Genomic DNA, 19,492 nt, shown 5'->3' on the forward strand with positions numbered 1-19,492 from the left:
AGAGTTACTTTTAACCTAGCAGCGATGTACAAAACATTTGCGGTGCAATTAGTTTATTGCAACAGTGCTTCTTTAAATCGCCATTCCATCCTTCCCATGCTATCCCTCTCATGCCATACCCATCACATTCCTTTCATCCGTCTCATAACGTCCCCATCCATCCTCCTTCCTACACCATCCCTGTTTCATACCTCCCGTGCTACATTCTGCCCCCACTCCCCACCTTGTTGAGGCTGTTCTGCAAAATTCTGTTCTGTAATTGTGGGAAGACAGTTGGTTAATTAAATATTTCAAAACTTTATTGTAACATTCGGGTACTATGTGTACCCAGGCACCACCCACCAAATAAACCCATCAGATTAAAAACTTTATTATAAGTAATAACTCGTATGCAGCAGCCATCTTGCATACAAGATCTCATGAACAGCAGTGAAATGACCTGCTTTTCATAGGGCTGTGGATATGAGGGGAAACTCTCTGCTCTTCAGATAGTGCCATGGGAATCTTTACCTTCAAATCGTAACAGGCAAGTAGGGCCTTTAGCCTCTGACAATACACTGCTTCATCAGTATTGCACTGAACTGTCAGCCGAGAAAATTTGCTGAAGTCCTGAAGTGGATCTTGAACCCACAGCTGTCTGACACAAAGATGAAAAGTCACTGACCTGCAAGGTTAACTTGGCTTCTGTCTCCACAGATGCTGCCAGACATGCTAAATATTTCCAGCACTTTTTGGTTTTGTTTCAGATTTCCAGGATCTGCAGTATTTTGCTTTTATTTTAGTGTGGGCTAGTTAGTTGATTCAGGCCTAATCTGAGCTTTGTTTGGTTTGTGCAGCGCACCGAGGACAGATGATAGCACGCAATGCTTTTATTTGCCTTTAATGGTGGACTGCATTTGGATAGTTCTCACTTGGAGCTGGCACAAGTTGACAATGGGATAATCTGCCAGTGTCATTTAACTATTATGGTACAGCACCCTCACATGCCTCATCAGTAGTAAGTGCTCCTTATCAGCATGGCCCTTACGTTGCTATCCCATCTTGCCCTGGATCTGCCTCATGGTCTCTTCCATGTTGCTCTAACTGGGTCAGACTCAGGTGGCGCATAAGATGTCCATACAGTTGGTAGTGATCGACCAACCGGGGCGGAGGTCTTGAAATCCTATTAATCAGCGATCATCGATTAGTCATATTTTTTTTTAGAGAGATACAGCACTGAAACAGGCACTTCAGCCCACCGAGTCTGTGCTGACCAACAACCACCCATTTATACTAATCCTACATTAATCCCATATTCCCTACCACATCCCCACCATTCTCCTACCACCGACCTACACTAGGGGCAATTTACAATGGCCAATTTACCTATCAACCTGCAAGTCTTTGGCTGTGGGAGGAAACCGGAGCACCCGGCGGAAACCCACGCGGTCACAGGGAGAACGTGCAAACTCCGCACAGGCAGTACCCAGAATTGAACCCAGGTCACTGGAGCTGTGAGGCTGCGGTGCTAACCACTGCGCCGCCCAGGACATTTCGTGTCTCCTTTTAAGATTTTGTCCTGAGGCTTAATCTTTAGTATGCCAAGTGGTCTGGAATCAAATCCATTGGTTCACCTATTTGATACTGTGTACCCATGTTTCTGAGCTGTATTTAAATATGAATATTACTAATGTGTTGTAGAGACGTGCTTTGAGACTGTGACTTGTGTTCAATCTCCATCAATGTTCATTGTTCACTGCATCTATGACAATCAGGAAAACTGTCCCAATCGGAGGAAATCGTGCTACCTAAGTGTGTGAATTGTCAGTGATTCTACTGTCATGGGTGGATCGTCATCTATTATGAAGGCAGCTGGAATGATATTGCGCCCTGGCGATTTGCATTTCTGTCTTGTTCCAGCTGACCTGAAGACCAAGGCTAGAGATGCCCCTTGTTTAAAAACAAATTCATAGAACTTCAGTAAGAATGTCCACAGTTTCAGCCGTGGCATGTGCAATGGGCTGAATGGCCCGCTCTTGTACTGCTAAATTCTACAACATATCTGGTATAACACTTTTTTTTAATAACAAGATTTTGTCTTGGTTTGCCAGATGCTATTACAGGTAACCGATCAGAAAAATGTTCTTCTTGAAGGTGGAAGGGGTCAGCTATATATCTTGGTTCCGAAGAAGGGTCACTGACCCGAAACGTTAACTCTGCTTCTCTTTCCACAGATGCTGCCAGACCTGCTGAGTGAATCCAGCATTTCTTGTTTTTGTATCTTACAATGGCCTTGGTGAGAATACTGTATATAGTTTTGGTCACCTTGCCTAAGGAAGGATATATTTGCCGTAGAGAGAGTGTAATGAAGGTTCACTATACTGATTCGTGGGAGTGAATGGATTGTCCTACATTTCTTGGGTTTAGAAGAATGAGCGTGATTTCCTTGAAACATAAAATTCTTAAGGGGTTTGACAGAATAGTTGCTGGTAGGATGTTTCCTCTGACTGGGGAGTCTAGAATGAGGGGTCGGCATTCAGGGCTGAGATGGGGAGAAATTTCTTCACTCGGAGGTTAGTGGAATCTTCAGACTTCTCTACGGCAGAGAGATTTGGATGCTCCTTGTGGAGTATATTCAAGACAGATGGATAGATTTTTGGATTCCAAAGGATCTGGGGTAGTGCAGGAAGCTGGAGCTGAGGTAGATCTTATTGAATGATGGGGCAGAGTCAAAGGACTGAATGGCCTACTCTCATTTATGTTCTTGTGTTCTTATTAGGAGTAACAAAGCATTTAACTAGTTCTGTTTTACCAGATATATTAGCTTCAAGTTCTAAACATTTTCCTTACCTAATCTCATCCTCACAGGTTTGTAGGAAGTGCTGACATTTCTGACTGTTCACTGTTTGCTTTGGGTCAGCGCTGACCTCTTACGCAGCCATGTCTTATGGACGAATTGAGGACAATCGTTTCAGCTACCACTCTCAATCCCAGGACTTCAACACCCTCACTCAAACATGCAGTGCCAACATCCAGAAGATCACACGGAATAGTAAGTTGCAATCAGCTCTGCTACAAGGACGTTGGAAGAGGTCATACTGAAATCTTACCTTCCGCCTTAGGAAAGCCTGTTTGGATTATGGTTATTTTGCCATTCAATCAAGCTGACTTCTAATGTGAGAATTTTATGTGCGCAATGAAAGGAAGTTGTATTCAATGTGAAATATGTTTAATGTTGATTCAGTAGGATCAATTTTGCTTTGAGGTGGATGAAGCTTTAAACTACAGTAAACATTAGTTACATTGTGGAACCTGGGATCTAGCCCGCACTTGCTTTATGTAAAGTATCTATTTAAACATTTCTTCCTTTTCTTCAGGAAAACAAAACTAGTGTGCTGTGCCATATTTCTAACTTGAACTGTGCTGAAGGGAAGAGATCTCGGCTGTGTGTGTGCGCGCACAGAAGAGATAATGGACATTGCATTGCAGGGGTTAATTGACTCCTGGATTCCTGCCTCACGTGGGGCTGGAATGTTGGCAGCTATGATATTGGGCTTTAATTCCCTCCTTGTATAACTTTTCTCCTGCTAAGAGGGTTTTAGTTCTGTATTTCCCGATAAAATAAGTTTATTATATGTTGAGACTTGGCTAATTCATTAGCACAAATCTGTTCATCAATTTGAGCACACCATTTGGTTAATGCTTGAGACCTTTTTTATATTTGTTTCTACTGTTTTCACATGTACACTCTGTAAAGCCTCACCATCCTGTTAGAATCTAGGCAAAGTCACCATACAGCACATCCAATTCATAAGCTATTTCAACATCACTTGTAAACATAAGTAACAGTTGCACGTTAGTTAAAATGCCAAAGCCCAGTATAATATGCTACCTAAATTGATGTGTAATTTTAATGAATCTCAGTGGGCAAGTTTTGTTAGTCTGAGCTGAGTTGCCAGATGGGAGACTTAATGATTGGCTCGCCTTAGGGGAGGGAAAATGTCTATGGAAATTTGTCTGTACTTTGCTAAGTGTTCCTGATTTCTAACATGCAGGAAAAATTTGTCAACAAAAATGCTTAGAAATCATCTTCCAGAATTGCACATTAAAATATATTTAAAAGAAAGTCAGTCTGAACTCTAAGGGACCTGAGAATCTGCTTGGTAATAATTGACCTCTAATTTACACCTTATGACACTAGAGACACTAAGGTACACACAAATGCACTTTACCTGAATAGTACATTCTGCATTAATGTAACAATGGACAGTAATGCTTCTGTCCTTATAAAACTATGTCTTTGCACCTACCAATAGTAGTGCCAGGGACATCTGCCAGTCTGTTTAAAATGTTTTACAAAATCTTAATGCTTTATAATCTCAGTGAGCTAGTGGCACAAAATGGGTTCAGCTCCATCTCTATTTTTGGTAGTGTTCAAGTTGAAGAAACTTAAAACTGAACTAAAAATTGAGCACTGCTTCCTTTTTCCGATCAAACTAATGGCTATATTATAATAATTGGAAATGTCCGTGTTAGAATGGCATTCCTGCCTGTAAATTTGCCTGCAACAAAGTAGTTCTAGGATCTTGCACTGCGAGAAACTGTGGAACCTATTAAGTTGAGCTCTCTGCTCTTGACAATGTAAGTGTATATATAGACATGAACAAAAGTAGTTTTTAAAAAGTTCCTTTAATACTGAACTTTGAGAGCTTAGTATACTGTTCTCATGATGGTGTTTATTTCACATTTCAAAGCCTGGAATTGTAAGTTGAACCCTATAATCTTAGAATAAATTTGTCACCGAGCAAAATGCTACACCTGCCAGTAAGTAGCAGTCTGATTATAAGGACAATGTTAAAACCCTGTGTAATGTACCCTTTAGGTTAGCAGTTAATTGGATAAAATCAAATTGTTCTGTTATTGTATAATTCAGCAGTGGTTATGCTGGACAAAACATGCTTAAGTAATTGCATTGATCAGAGATTTTGATGTCTCAGGAATTTGCTGTAATTGTGTTTAAATACAAAGTCAATTTAATTATCTTATTGCCTACAGCTGCACAGATAAATACAATAGTGCAACAACTAGGAACGCAACAAGATACAAGTGAGCTTCAGGACAGGCTGTAAGTATATATGCGCATATGTGTGCACAATGAAGTCGTGTATGCTTGTACTACAGGTTATCAATATTCGAGATCTGCAGCCAAATTGTACAACTGTTAAACCCATGTATTTTTACCCTCTTGTTTATAGTACATTCGTGAGTGTTAAGTTACAAATCTATCAATAATTCCATTTTAGCTTATTAGCAGAGTAGATATTACACTCAAGGCATCTCTTTAAATCAAACGAACAGTTGTTCTACAGAAGCATTTACTAGCTTGAGTGGAAAAGTTTTAATAATTTAAAAGCGTTTTAAATATTCATTTTATTGAGCCCCAGGGTCTGGGTTTAAATTGAGAAGGATTAAGAGCTTGCTTGCATGCTCAACCTTATGGGGTGGCGTCATGTTATATATCTACTTATCAGTGGATATGTGTGCAGTTAGTTAACCTGATTAATGTTGCCACAATTATGCCGGTTCTTGCAGTTGGGCGTGTTTTCATGGTGTATCGAGGAACAATTTTTGGTTCTTTTAGATGCTGCATTCTACATTGCGATCTTGTATTTCAGTTGCCTCTTAAGTGTTTTACAGATTTGGTCTTTGCAAAGCATAATTAGCCTTAGCAGAATGTTCTCCATAATTGCTTTCTTAGTGGACGACAGATGGAAAATCTAGGGTACTAAGTAAATTGGGCAAAAGCAGAACTTATACTGTAAGTAACCCCTGTTCATTGTCCCTCAGAGTTTGGGAATGAGTCAGTATTTTGTTGATTTTTTTTTTTGAACTGCTGTCTTCCACTTGTCCTGTCCTCGAGCTTTCGGCATTAGTATCATATGAAATCCTCTGGTGGTCTTGGAATAACTGAGCATGTGTAACTTTGAAACCTTTTGCTGAGTTGAAGTTGAGTTGTGTGCAGCCAAATAAAAACAAGAAATGCTGGAAATACTCAGCAGGTCTGGCAGCATCTGTGGAGAGAGAAGCAGAGTATTTCCAGCATTTCTTGTTTTTAGTATAGATTTCCAGCATCTGCAGTATTTTGCTTTTATTTTTGTGTGACGCCAAATACTGTTTGTCATGCATCCAAAATGTTTGGATTTCTTTGGTTACTGGTTCTTTTCTTTTGGGCCTCCTTATCTCGAGAGACAATGGATACGCGCCTGGAGGTGGTCAGTGGTTTGTGAAGCAGCGCCTGGAGTGGCTATAAAGGCCAATTCTGGAGTAACAGGCTCTTCCACAGGTGCTGCAGTTACTGGTACTACTTTTATAAAGTCTTATGGTCTATTGGCAAAGCAGAGGGAAGTTTTGGAAATCTAGCCCTGATGAGATCAAAAGTTCTTCAGCTTTTACTGGCACAAAGCTCCTTGAAATACTGATGCCTACTGTGGATTCTATCTAGAGAGTTAGAAGTATTCTTTAGGTTTTACCCGCATCGCTGGGATATTTGTCTTTAAAATAGCTCTCCTTTAATGGCAGAACATAATACAAAATGCTGTCCTTTCGAGGAAGGGCCATGGCTAAATATGAGATGCACAAGAAGCCACAGTTGGAGGAAAGAAGAGTTTTGGGAAGAGTTGTGGAATTAGGAGGCTGCAGAGGTTTTTTTTTGCAGGATAGAATATAGACAGCAGAGTTTTGCATAAGTTGAAGTTTATGGAGAGTGAAAGATGGGATACCAGCCTGGAGAGCATTGGAATAGTTGAGTCTGAAGGTTACAAAGCCTTGGATGAGGGCTTCAGCAGAAGATGGACTGAGGCAGGGACAGAGACTGGCAACATTATGGAGGTGGACATCTTTGATGGAGAGGGTATGGGTTCATAATCTCAACTCAGATAGATGATCGTGGTTGAAAACAATAGCATTCAGCCGAAATAGTGGCTGGGGAGGGGATGGAACCTGTGGCAATGGATTTTGTAGCACTTGCCTAAGGTGGTGATTTTGGTCTTGCCATTGTTTAGCTGGAGAGACAGTCTCACAACACAGTGGGTGTCCAGAGGTAATGGTGTTGGAGGCAGGAAGAGAAAGCATTGTTGGATATGGTCTGACTGTGAATAGGCAAGAGTTGAACAAAGCAAAGCCAGTGCCATCGAGCTGGACAATAAAGGATGCGTTGGCGAATGTGTCTGATCATCAATAACTGCAAAGAGGTCGAGAAAAGTGAGGGATAATGCACTACATTTGCAGTCACAGGATATCATTTGTATTTAGTTCGAGTTGTTTCAAGACTGTAGCAGGTGATTAAAGAGGTTCAAGGAGTTGAAGGAAAGATGGTCACAGATTTGAAACACATATTCAAGGACTATGGAGTGGAAATGGAAACCGCAGATGGGGTGGTGGTTTGCAAGGACTGGGGGTGGGGGTTCAAGATTTTTTTTGTGATAGTGGTTTTGAAAGAGAGGACAACAGCGTGCGAGTGGCAGGGACTATTTATGACGTCATCTAGCCATGAGGCCAGGAACAGAAATTGGTTAGTTAGTTTAGTGGGAATGGGGTAGAGGAAGTCAGAGGTGTTCAAGACCAGCTTGGTGAGGGCATGAGGGGAAATGGGAGAGAACCTAGAGCAATGCAGGTTTTGAGCTATGGAATGCGAGAACTTGGGGGAGGAGGTTTGGTTTTGTGGGAAGAGGGAGTGGTGATGAAGCAGGGCTGCTGAATGGATAGTCTTCATCTTTGTTGCAGAAGTCCACAAGCTCCATGCAATTGGTAGAGGGGGCAGAAGAATAGGGTTTAAGGAGATGGTATTGGTAGGGAAAAGCTGACATGCGATATACTGACTTTCATCTAGTTTTTTAAAAAACTGAAATACAGTAATTGTCCAACTAATGGATATAACTTCCTTTGGCTCCATTCATACCAAATCCAGTAATACACTACTGTAAAATTATGTCCTTTATATATTATCATCATTACAGATTTTTACAATGAAATATTCATCTATAGATCCCAAGTTTTAGAAAAAATCTAATTGCCATTAAATCAGCTAACATGAAAACTTGTTCACTTTAATTTTAATGCGTTATCCTTATTTTGTAGGCAACAGCTGCAGCACTACACAAACCAGCTCGCCAAGGAAACCAACAAGCACCTGAAAGAGCTCGGGTCACTGCCTTTAACATACAGTGAACAGGTGCGTAGTTGTACAGAAGATGACCTGCGATGTCTGGAGCCTGAATTGGAATCCAGTCCAGACAAAGAAATGATGGTCCTCACTCTTAAAGCCTTGGCAGTCTAAAATGGAACTGAGTCACAATCTCAATACAAATTCCAGTTGATGCAAACAAGCTCAGAATAGCCAGTAATTGGTATGAATTTAACAGTTCTTCTCTTAGGCCAGCGGTCTCCAACCTTTTTTAACCTGAAGAGCCTTTTTAAAAAAAAAAAATGCCTAAACTAAAAACTATTGGGAACCACAAGACAAAAGTTTGGCATTTCTGAACCAAATACATTGCAAATTGCTGCATTTCTCTGGTAAAATGCATATATAATAAAAATGTGTTTATATAATGTTATGAAAATGCTTCCTTTTTTTGAAATTTTATTTTTGTGAGGGCTTGTGTTGAAACTGAAAAGATTCCCTGGATTTTTTTTTTTCCAAGTTCACCAAAAGGAACTTTAGATGTTGTTTGAAAACCACCTGTACTGGAAACCACCTGTGATTTGGGCTCCGTAAACAACAGAACCCTTGGTGACTTGGGGGAAAAAATGGTTGGAGAAGCCACATGTCCAGGTTTATGGAGGTCAGGAGGTCGAATCTCTCTTTGGGGTTTGGACATTTTCAGTTTAGTTGGGCGTGAACTGTTTGAGGACAGCTGGTGTTTTTCCTGCCAAGGAAAAATAAACCACCCAGCTCACCTCTTTCTCTACCTCTGAAGAAATCCTGCAAAGATCCAGTGTGGGAGAGCTAAAATCCCTGGTGTTGCATAGCTCCTGAGAAGCCGGGAAAAAAAATCCTGTGATTCAAGCGTGTGCTGGCGGAAAACCCTGATGCCACGTTTCTCCTAGAAAGCCTACTCTACATTTCCAAAGTGGATTGCTTCTGAAACGATCCCAGTGACCTGTCTCTCTCTACCCAGACGCCAGACCAAAGAAGGGACAACTGACATCCTTCCATATCTTCTCTCTTTTTCATCAAGAATTAGAAAGTATTTGGACAAAGTAATTTTTTTTCTGCAACTGACCTCTGCAGAGAGAATTTCTGCTTTTTTCGTGTGTGTGTAAAATTGGGGAATTTAAAAAGGGAATTTCCATATTTCAATCCGTGTCTTAATGCTTTGCTTCGTTACTGGTTAAATCTTGTTTCATCATAAACTGATAATTTTGTTGTTTAAAATACACCAACCAGGTTTCTTTAATATTCTGGGATAAAAAATAGAGTATACGATTGGCTGTACTGGATAAACATTTACATATAATGTTGTGACCTGTGAAGTGGAACTAGAAAAGACAGTACACTCCTCCCGCCTCGATCGTAACCATATCAATAGAAAGGAAATCAAAATTAAAATAGACCTAACTCTGAATTACCATGTTTTTGACTTTAACTATAATTTTGTCAGTCTTTAAAACCTATGAGCATATGGAATAGGAGCAGAAGTAGGCCACTGGACCCCTCGAGCCAGCTCCGCCATACAATACGTTCATGGCTGAACTGATTATTCCACATTTCCACCCATCCTCGATAACCTTCCACCCCCTTGCTTATCAGGAATCTATCTACCTCTGCCTTAAAAATATTCAAAGACTCTGCTTCCACTGCCTTTTGAGGAAGAGAATTCCAAAGACTCACGACCCTCTGAGAAAAAAAACCTTCTCATTGCTGTCTTAAATGGGTGACCCCTTATTTTTAAACAATGACCCCTAATTTGAGATTCTCCCACAAGGGGAAACATCCTTTTCACATCTGCCCTGTCAAGACCCCCTAAGGATCTTGTATGTTTCAATCAAGTCACCTCTTACTCTTCTAAATTCCAGTGGATACAAGCCTAAAACAAATTTTAACTTAAGATGTGTAGAATTGAGGCAATTTTTTTGGCTATTGATTCTCATGTTTTCTTTTTAAAAAGCTTCTAATAGCATATTCAGAATTTATCATCTCAGCTATTTCAGAATCAATAATGTTCACAACTATAAAACACACTTCTCAAATCAAAGGCATTATCTATAACCATGGTGTAGTTATACCACTTGAACAGATTTATTTAGAGCATGATGATTTTCGTTAAAATAATCATTTGAAACGATAAAGTGCAGCAAAATGATTAGCCTTTTGTCTCCACAATAAAAACACAACTCTTACTTTACTATACTTAATTTTTTGGGGGCTTTTTGCATGTCGATGCGATCCAACTGGAAAAGGTTGGGAGTCGAAAATGAGATGTTAAACAGCCTTATGCGACTGCGGAACCGAAGGGTGCAGACTCCTGTTGTAGTCGAAAAATATAGGGAACGTGAGGGAATAAAATGCATCATGAATTAACTGTGGACTCGTATGCTGAGTTTGGAAGGAAATTTTACTGTGATTCTGGATTGATGGCCTTCCATACAGCTTGCCCCCCATCTCCCTACATAGAATATACAACACATAAACAGGCCATTCAGCCAACCAGTCTGTGCTGGTATTTATACTCCACATATGTTTCCCGCCACCCCCCCCCCCCAATTCTGTCTACCTCATCTCAACCTTCCAGCATAGCTTTCAGTTCCCTTTCTTCTCATGCTCTCTAGTTTCCTTTTGAAAGCATTTAAGTTTTATACTTCAACCACTTTCTGTGGTAATGAGTTCCACATTCTAAATATTGAGTAAAGAAATTCCTCTTTATTTCCCTATTAGACTTTTCTTTTCTTCCATGGGTTGGCATTTGTTGCCCATCCCTAATTGCCCTTGAACTGAGTGGCTTGCTGGGCCATTTCAGAGAGCATTTTAAGAGTCAACCACATTGCTGTGGATCTGGAGTCACATGTGGGCTACACCAGGTAAGGATGGCAGATTTCCTTCCTTAAAGGATATTAATGAACCATATGGGTTTATATGACAATCGACAGTAGTTTCATGGCACCATTACTGAGACTAGCTTTCAATTCTAAATTATTCTGAATTAAATTCCACCAGATGCCATGATGGGATTTGAACCCATGTCCCAGGGCATTAGCTTGGGCATCTGACATTCCCACTACACCAGCATCTCCCCTTATTAGTGCTATCTTGTACTTAAGGCCCCTAGTTCTGTCCAATGTGGAAACATTCTCTCCACATCCTGTCCAAACTGTTCATAATTTTAAAGACTTCTCAGGCCACCTCTAAATCTTTTTTCTAAAGAAAATAAACCCCATTCTGTGCAGTCTTTCCTAATAGCTTTAATCTCTACATACAAAGTCAGTACTGGCTGATTATTGAACAATACAGTACTTCTACATTACTGGCTGCTCTGGCATTGTATCCAGGTGTGAAAATACTATTCTGGAGGATTGGCCAAACAGGTTACTGGTAAATTTATGAAATAGGTGCTCATGTAGGCAGTCCCTGCATGTAACCTATCCCACAGACTTGAGCCCTTGTTGCATATCAGCAGCACATCCAACTTCAGCAAATTTTAAAAATAAAAAATGTGGGGTATGTGTGAATTAATACAATATTCAAAGTAGAAAGCATTCTGCCTTCTGCCTCTTCAAAATAATTGTAGGAAGATCAGTAAGGTTAAATGGAAATGTAGAACAAGTTCAAATATTTAAATTCTGTACCTTGTTTTGGAGCATGCACAGTTAATATGTCAAATATGTCGTGCACGTTTTAAAATTTTCTAAAGAGTTTTCTTTTCCGATTTCAGCGTCAGCAGCGAATGCAGAAGGAGCGTCTCATGAATGAATTTTCTGCAGCTCTGAACAACTTCCAAGCAGCACAGCGGAAAGCTGCAGAAAAAGAGAAAGAGTCTGTAGCTAGAGCAAGAGCAGCGTCACGCCTCTCAGTAAGTAAAAACAGTCCATGAAGTCTAACTTTATATACATTTATATAGTACCTTTAACATCGTTTAACAGCTGAAGCTGTTTCACAAGTGAAGATGCTTCACAGAAGTTACCAAACACTTTTTACATAGAGCCACATAAGGAGATATTGGAACTGGTGACCAAAAGCTTGTTCAGAAGTAGGTTTTAAAGAGTGTCTTAAAGGAGATGAGAGGTGTTTGGGGAGTGAATTCATGAGCTCGCAGCCCAGGCAGCTGAAGACACGGCTGGCAATGGTGGAGCGATGACAATCGGGGATGTGCAAGGTGCATACAGGCCATACCTCAAACTTTAAACCAGTATGTTGTTTAAGATCAGGCATGGTGGTATTAACATTTTTCACAACTCTAACCTTAGAACTCAAATGTGACAAATAGTTTAGTGCAAAAGCAAAGTATACAAAGGTATAGAATGAATTCTAATGAATGGAAGCGAATCTGAGGGTTGATCATGAGAACTGTATTCCATTTTTAAGTGCTTTGATTTTATTAATTGCTGAGTAATACCAACAATCTTTGGTTACTGATTCCCTTGAAATGCATTTCATTCCCTGATTGAGACCTAAGCCAGAGTAGCCCGTGAACTGTGAGCAATAGCAACTCCATCTTATTTCTCTTCCCCTATTCCCTTTACCCCACAAACACGTAGTATACCATGCTATTGCACAGCACAATGAAGCCATTTTATATCTAGCTTTAATTTATTTTTAAGTTTGGGATGGATTGGGGAATGGAAATGCTGTTGCTAAACTGAGTCACTGAAAATAAGGCGATAAGCATGGTTAAAGAACAGAAAATTTTGTAAGTGTGAGGCCCCTGTTTACTTTTCTGGATGTTTTACATCTACAGGAAATATTCATGCAAATCTGGTTAAGCAGTGGGAAAATAACTAGTCAATTTATATTTGCACATTTTATTCATTTGGAAGCCCAATGTCAGTTAACAGTAATTTTATGTTCTGCAATTCTTTGAATACTTTTGATTACAATGGAAAAATTGTAAATGAGCTAGTAGTTTTACTTGTTTGTAACTTGGCAGTTTGTTGCAGGAAAGTGGCAGTAATTAGGATTGCAAACCTGAATGTGTAATATGGGCCAAAAGGAGTGAATACTTCACTTGCCAGGCACACTCATTTTGATGGAGCTGTCTCTATTAGTGCAGTTTTCTATTCCTTTGCATACTGGCAGAAGTGAGGCACTACAGAACAACACTGAGCTTGTATATGATTTGGATTGGGGACCAGGACACTTTCAGCCAGGTTCTGGATGTATGTCTGTTTCTTCTCTATCCTCTCTGCCCCAACCTCCCCAAATGCTCGAATTTAGATGATGCAGCTTTTTTTTTTGTTACCAAATTTCTGTTTGCAGAGTGGCTTCAGTGATGACGAGCACAAGGAAGAACCACTTGTATCATTCGAAAGGTAAGGATGTGCATTTACTATCAAAAAAGCTTTTTAAAACATTCTTGCTTTGAAATATTTGTGTGGGGCAGCGTGCTAAAATAGGGATAGCACACTTTTCACTTCTGGGTTCCATTTACAAATCCACCTCAGACTACTTGGTTGAAGGTTGCTTCCCTCAGGCTGTATGGGTGTACTGCATGTACATATTTGAGATCGTCTCAGCTTGTTCCTAGTGGACTGACTTGCAAATTTTCATCAGTTGGGTGACTCATAAGATGCGAAAGATTCCTGATGGTGGAATTGGGAAAAGATTCTTACCACTGTATGATTGCTTTTGAAGTATGAATCAAGCAATTGGAGTAAAATATGGGAAGCTTTAAATGCCCTGGTACCACATCTTGGACCAGTCCACAGCACTGACATCCCTTACCAAGTAAATGCAAAAATTTGTCAAAAAAGAATGTATGACTGCTAACGTTTTATGTGGGCTGAAAAATAGACAATCTTACAACTTGTAACAAAATGCTCAAAGCTGCACTGGACAAGTGATGTTTTTATTTTCTTAGTAACGAAGACTGGAGTCAGAAACAAGCTCAGTCTCAAGAGGTGGCAATAACTGAAGAAGACCTGGAACTCATCAAGGAGCGAGAGACTGCAATCCAGCAGCTTGAGGTTCAGTTTTCATTCGTTCGTCAAATGTATACAGCATTGTGTATTTAGGGTGTGTGGGGTATAGGCGTAACACAAGCTGACTGAATGATGGAAGTTCTGTTAATTTCTGTTGATTGAGCTTTTGCTTGCAGATGTCACTGATCTTTTGGTATCTTTGTATTTGAATCTACAAAACTTAAAAATGAATTCCTGTGTAGCTTCTGGGAAGGGAGGAAGAGAAAGTTGTGAGCAGTGACTTGTTGCTTCTATAATTTCACCAGACTTTATATGATCTAGCATCTTTGTATATGTACCAGATATAGATGATATTTTATGCCTAGGCAAATTCACCAATACTGGAAATGGTTTTTGTAAAGTAAAACAACAGCAAAATTTAAATTCCTATCTATTACAAACTGTTAACCTCTGTTGTGAATTCCATAGACTTTCTCCTTGATTGTATAAGCAATGTGTTCAAACTACTTTATTCTCTTATCCAGGCTAACATCTTGGATGTCAACCAGATTTTTAAAGACTTAGCAATGATGATCCATGATCAAGGAGATATGATTGGTAAATTAATTCTCTTGAATACTTCCCTTTGTTCAGCTTTTTGTGTTCAAGTTGAGGGTTGTTGATGCTGGGAATTGGAATCCACCTGTGTCAGCATCACTGACTCCCAGGCCAGCTACAGCACTGTGGACACAGGGTAAGGCTTATTTTTGCTCTGCAGAGCCAGTGTTCCTTGGCCCAAGCCTAAGAGAATCACCTACTACATAAGTGTAAATTTTTTTCATTTTTCACACCAGCTATTCTACTGAGTGCGATTGCCAATTAGTGCCTAGTTTTAAAAAAAATTGCATAATAGGCATAAAATTCAATTGCATTCATATTCACCTTTCACAACTGCTTGACAGCTAATTAAGTACTTTTGAAGTGTAGTTGCTGTTGTAATTCTACTGTGGGCCTATTATCACTGGGCACTAGATGATTTTGTGTTTGATAAAAGGACGCATCTGCTGACAACAAAACTGCAGGGGATGAACGTTTTGCCCATGCGCCGTTCCAGTTATTTTTCAGTGTCATTTTGAGCAACTGTAGGCTCTTCAGCTTCCAAGCTGCTCATGCGTCCTGCTCTGTAATGATGATGGTGGCGGTGCGGTTGTCCCAAAAAGAGGAAGTAAACGGCCATAGAGGTAGAAGATTTTGCAAAAGAACCAAATAAAGATACCTGAAAAGAGCTAGGAAATGAGATTACTCTTAATGGCAAATTGAAGCAAGCAGAGCTACAAGTGAGTTAAATGGCTTCCTTTGAGCTGTAATTTGTATCCGTCTGTGACCCTCTGTGTACACTCCCTCATCCCAGTCATTTTACAGAATACCAATAAAGTCTGGTTGTTTCTTGCTTTTAACAAGTCTAACTGACAGCTAACACGTTCTTATCTGTGGCTCCATTCACAGTCCACTTTCAGCTATTAACCATTTTGGGCCTCCCCTATCCTTGACTTTAAATAGATCTCCCATATCACCATTGTTAAAGATGCCTCTAAGAAACTGTTCCCTATTTCATACCAAACACGTTTCCCTCAAACATTGCTTTGTGGTGTTTGTGTCTAAAACTTCGCATTTGGTTGAAGTTTTTTTTACTGTCCTGTTTCTTACAGATAGCATAGAAGCAAATGTGGAGAGCGCAGAAGTACATGTTGAACAAGGATCTCATCAGTTGCAGAGGGCAGCTTATTATCAGGTAGGATTGCACTGTTCCTTCAATAACACATTGCTCACTATTGCAATCTTCTTTCAAATTGCAAGTTTGCCTCCCATTATATCATCATTATACATTTACTTTGGTTGTTCTTGAGTTTTTAGAATCAGAGGTTTTGTACAGGAAGAGGCTATTTGGTCTGTTGTGTTTATACCAGCTCTTTATTAGAACAGTCCAGAACTAATCAGATTTACCCCTCTTATTCCCCATCTTCCTCTGTTTAAAACATTTTTTTTTCCATTTTCTCTTAAAGACTCGATGGTCTCTGCCTCAAACAGTCCATGGCAAAACATTGCATGCCCTTAAATCCCACTGCATAGATAAATTTCCCTTAACTTCTCCACGACTCTTAATAGTTTTCAATTGACCCCTTGTCACTGACTCCTGAATCAAGGAAATAGGGTGAATAGGGCAAGACTATCAAAACCCTTAATAGTTTTCAAAATCACGACTAAATCTTCTGTGCTTCAGTGGAAATAGTCTTTGTATATCACGTCTCGCCTCATAGCTGTACTATCCCATCCTTGGCATCATCTTGATTCTTGTATGTACTCTCTGGTTTTAATGCTCTTCCTGTAATGGGGTTTCCAAAATTGTACTCTAATTGTAGCATATTTTATACAAGTTTATAACGCTGTACTCTAAATTCCAAATGTTCTGCCTGCACTGAACATTGTAATATTGTGGAACTCCTGCATTCTTTCTATGTTGAAATTGAGATTAATTGCACCATTTCTTTCTTTTAACTTATTTTTCCTAGCACCTCAAAAACAAAATCTTAACCTCACCTTTTTCTCTTCAATTGTTTAAAACTTCAACTTTATTTTGGCTAGCCAGTATTTATTTATTTTTTTTTGTCCCCCTGCATTTCCAGTCTACTCTTCAGTGTTGAAGATCTCCTGTTTTATTGACCTTGATCCTTTTACCTGTGTTAACTTAAAATGAAATGGTGCAGTGTATCTAACAAAATAAAGGGAGTCAGTCAGTTCTGCCACTCACAATTGCTGCTCCCAAAAAACAATAGTAAATTTACTGATTTGTTCAAAGCCATTATCACTTTTTTTATGTAATGTTATTTTAGGACAAGTTATAGCCTTAATTTGGATCACCCTTATAATTCCCTTTAGTTTAATTTTCCACTTCTGAATGTATTGGGCATTCATTTGATTTTATCAGTTGTATGTTTTAGGAAGTCTTGCCTTCCCAAAAAAAAGACACAGTGAATGAGAATTCACTTGATCCACTTCCTAGTGAACATGGATCCACAGTACTTCCCTCTAATTAACCAATTTCTCAGAGGAGCCTCATTATTGCTATGTAGGAAAAGGCAAAATGTTTTACCAGTACAATTGCAGGTGTACCTTTTGGGTTCAGGTTTGGACACATTGAGGCAGAGTTACTCTATATATAATTGCACTATACAATATGAGTGCTTGGTGCTGATGGAGGCTGACCAAAGTGGATGGTGTCCACTTTCCAGTAATACTACTTGTGTTATAGAGCATTAAAATAAAATTGACTTATTCGTCATTGTATTTTCGCATTTTCAGAAGAAATCCCGCAAGAAATTGTGCATCCTGATTATAGTTCTTGCAGTGGTTGGTGTCGTTTTGGGCCTTATCATCTGGTGGGCCGCCAAATAGAATTTCCATGCAAAACACTACACCTCTCTACATGGGAAAAATTGGAACTGTACACCGATGAAAGTCATGGACAATTTTCTCAGCCAGTTCACGAGAAGGGTGTGTAACTTATGAACGTTGCGAATTTCATGAAGTGAGACCAACACCTAGAAAGTGGTTACATTATTTTATGTGCACAATAATCAGTTAATGTAATATTTATCCTTTGTTTCCATATGCTTGTGCACTGTGAAATTAAAAAAAAAAATTGCTACTTGCTTAAAGCAACAAAAATAAGCCTGTAAAGCTATATCATCAAATGTGTTTTGTAATTACGTGCAAGTGGCTTGGATTTTCAATGTCACTGAGCTAGATTTTACACTTGGGGGAGTCCAACACGGCAATGATCCTTTTTATCAATATTGCAAGTCAAAAAACTACCACCACTGCTCTCCTCTCCATCTGGTCAAATGCCACAATGATGTAATTTCCCTGTTCAACATACTTTGACTTAAATTTGTCTAAAGCAAAATAGTGTAAAATATGGATTATCGACAATGGGATATCAATTTTTTCAGCAATTGGCAAACATTAGATCACTGATCCCTGGCCAATGCTATGAAAGCAGAGAACAAGAATCCTTCCTGTAATCAAACTGTTGCTGTCAAATAGATTTGAGATGGTTATTACCACTTTTTTGTTCCTTCCTAGTTTACGAAAATAATCTGAGTTGTGCATTGCAAACCTTCATATGGGTATTGGTCTTCCAGATTTCCAAAATGCTTTGTTTCAGTCATTTTTTTGTACTTTAGTTTTCTTATAGCATTCCAAGATCAAAACAAAAGGCTTATAATGAACAGTGGAAAAAGAGACTAATTTTCAACCTTGGAAAGACTAAGTTGCCTGTTACAGGGCTATGTGTCTTTCATGTGGGCTTGAATAGAGTTCTTCATAAAACATTAAGATTTTAGTAATTTTTTTCAGTGTGATGGTCTAATTCCAATTCTAGTGGTGCAGAAATAGCAAGGAATGAGGAATCGATTCTAAAGCCCTTAAACTTCCTTTCACCTCTATTCTATAAAGCCACAGGTGTCTGTCCAACCGATACCAGTACACCAGAACTGTTGGTCTATGTGATTTACAAAAACAATACTTTAATTGTCCTGCTAATTTCTCAGTCCACCAAGTAGCTCAGTTGGAACAATAGGAGCATAAACTACTGAGGTGTCTGCAGTCATCAGAGCTTTATGATTAGCTGGCTGGGGTGTGCTTGTGGGGCAAGTTTGATTATTCAATGTATGTATCATTACATTATTAGGGGTATAACAGAGCTGTAAAAATGGATCTAATAATGTGAAGCTTCAAATGGATGATCTGTGGATTTGAACTCTGCCAGCACCTCTAACATTGTTGTTGTCTGTTCTGGGTCAGAGCAATGTATATATTTCAACCTTCTGAGGGAATATGCAAGATATTTCACCAGGATTTGTCACAAGGTAATGGAGCCTCTAGTTGGGAATGGAGTAGAAATTGCAAACTAAGATACCATTTTTGCATCTTCATGTGCAGGAGGATGGGTTGAAAGGAATAAACATCTCCAGAATAAGGGAAAATTTAAAGAAATAAAATTCAATGTAAAATTAGGTGTTATTTTTGAATTTTTTTGTCTTGTCCAGTCAATAATGCACATTACTCAATATAAAAATAGCACCTCTAGCAGTACCAGGATAATCTGTTCTGGAATTTTTTAAAGTGCTTTTCCTAACTAATTTTCAGTGACCATCAATCTTTGAATAACCTTGCACCTCATTGTTTTTGTAGAATACAGTACAAATATAGGGAGGGTGTTGCCCTGGGAGTCCTCAACATTGACTCTTGACCCTATGAAGTCTCATGGCATCAGATCAAACATGGACAAGGAAACCTCCTGCTGATTACCACCTACTGCCCTCCCTCTGCTGATGAGTCAGTA

The 19,492-nt window shown here is 39.3% G+C and overlaps 1 protein-coding gene across 1 annotated transcript in view; it reads left to right on the forward strand.

Moving 5' to 3' along the window:
- The window catches only part of LOC137347259 (syntaxin-12-like), a 29,318-nt gene extending 10,143 nt beyond the window's left edge, over positions 1-19,175 (forward strand). The window contains exons 2-10 of the mRNA XM_068011574.1: positions 2,848-3,031; positions 5,035-5,104; positions 8,116-8,209; positions 11,907-12,044; positions 13,448-13,500; positions 14,049-14,154; positions 14,634-14,706; positions 15,798-15,880; positions 17,449-19,175. Coding sequence (XP_067867675.1) covers positions 2,920-3,031; positions 5,035-5,104; positions 8,116-8,209; positions 11,907-12,044; positions 13,448-13,500; positions 14,049-14,154; positions 14,634-14,706; positions 15,798-15,880; positions 17,449-17,541 — 822 coding nt within the window. The 5' untranslated portion in view covers positions 2,848-2,919 and the 3' untranslated portion in view covers positions 17,542-19,175. The remainder of the gene's footprint in view (positions 1-2,847; positions 3,032-5,034; positions 5,105-8,115; positions 8,210-11,906; positions 12,045-13,447; positions 13,501-14,048; positions 14,155-14,633; positions 14,707-15,797; positions 15,881-17,448) is intronic.
- Positions 19,176-19,492: the final 317 nt, after the last annotated feature.

The sequence above is a fragment of the Heterodontus francisci genome, chromosome 31 (genome assembly GCF_036365525.1).
Source record: "Heterodontus francisci isolate sHetFra1 chromosome 31, sHetFra1.hap1, whole genome shotgun sequence".
Classification (NCBI taxonomy): domain Eukaryota; kingdom Metazoa; phylum Chordata; class Chondrichthyes; order Heterodontiformes; family Heterodontidae; genus Heterodontus; species Heterodontus francisci.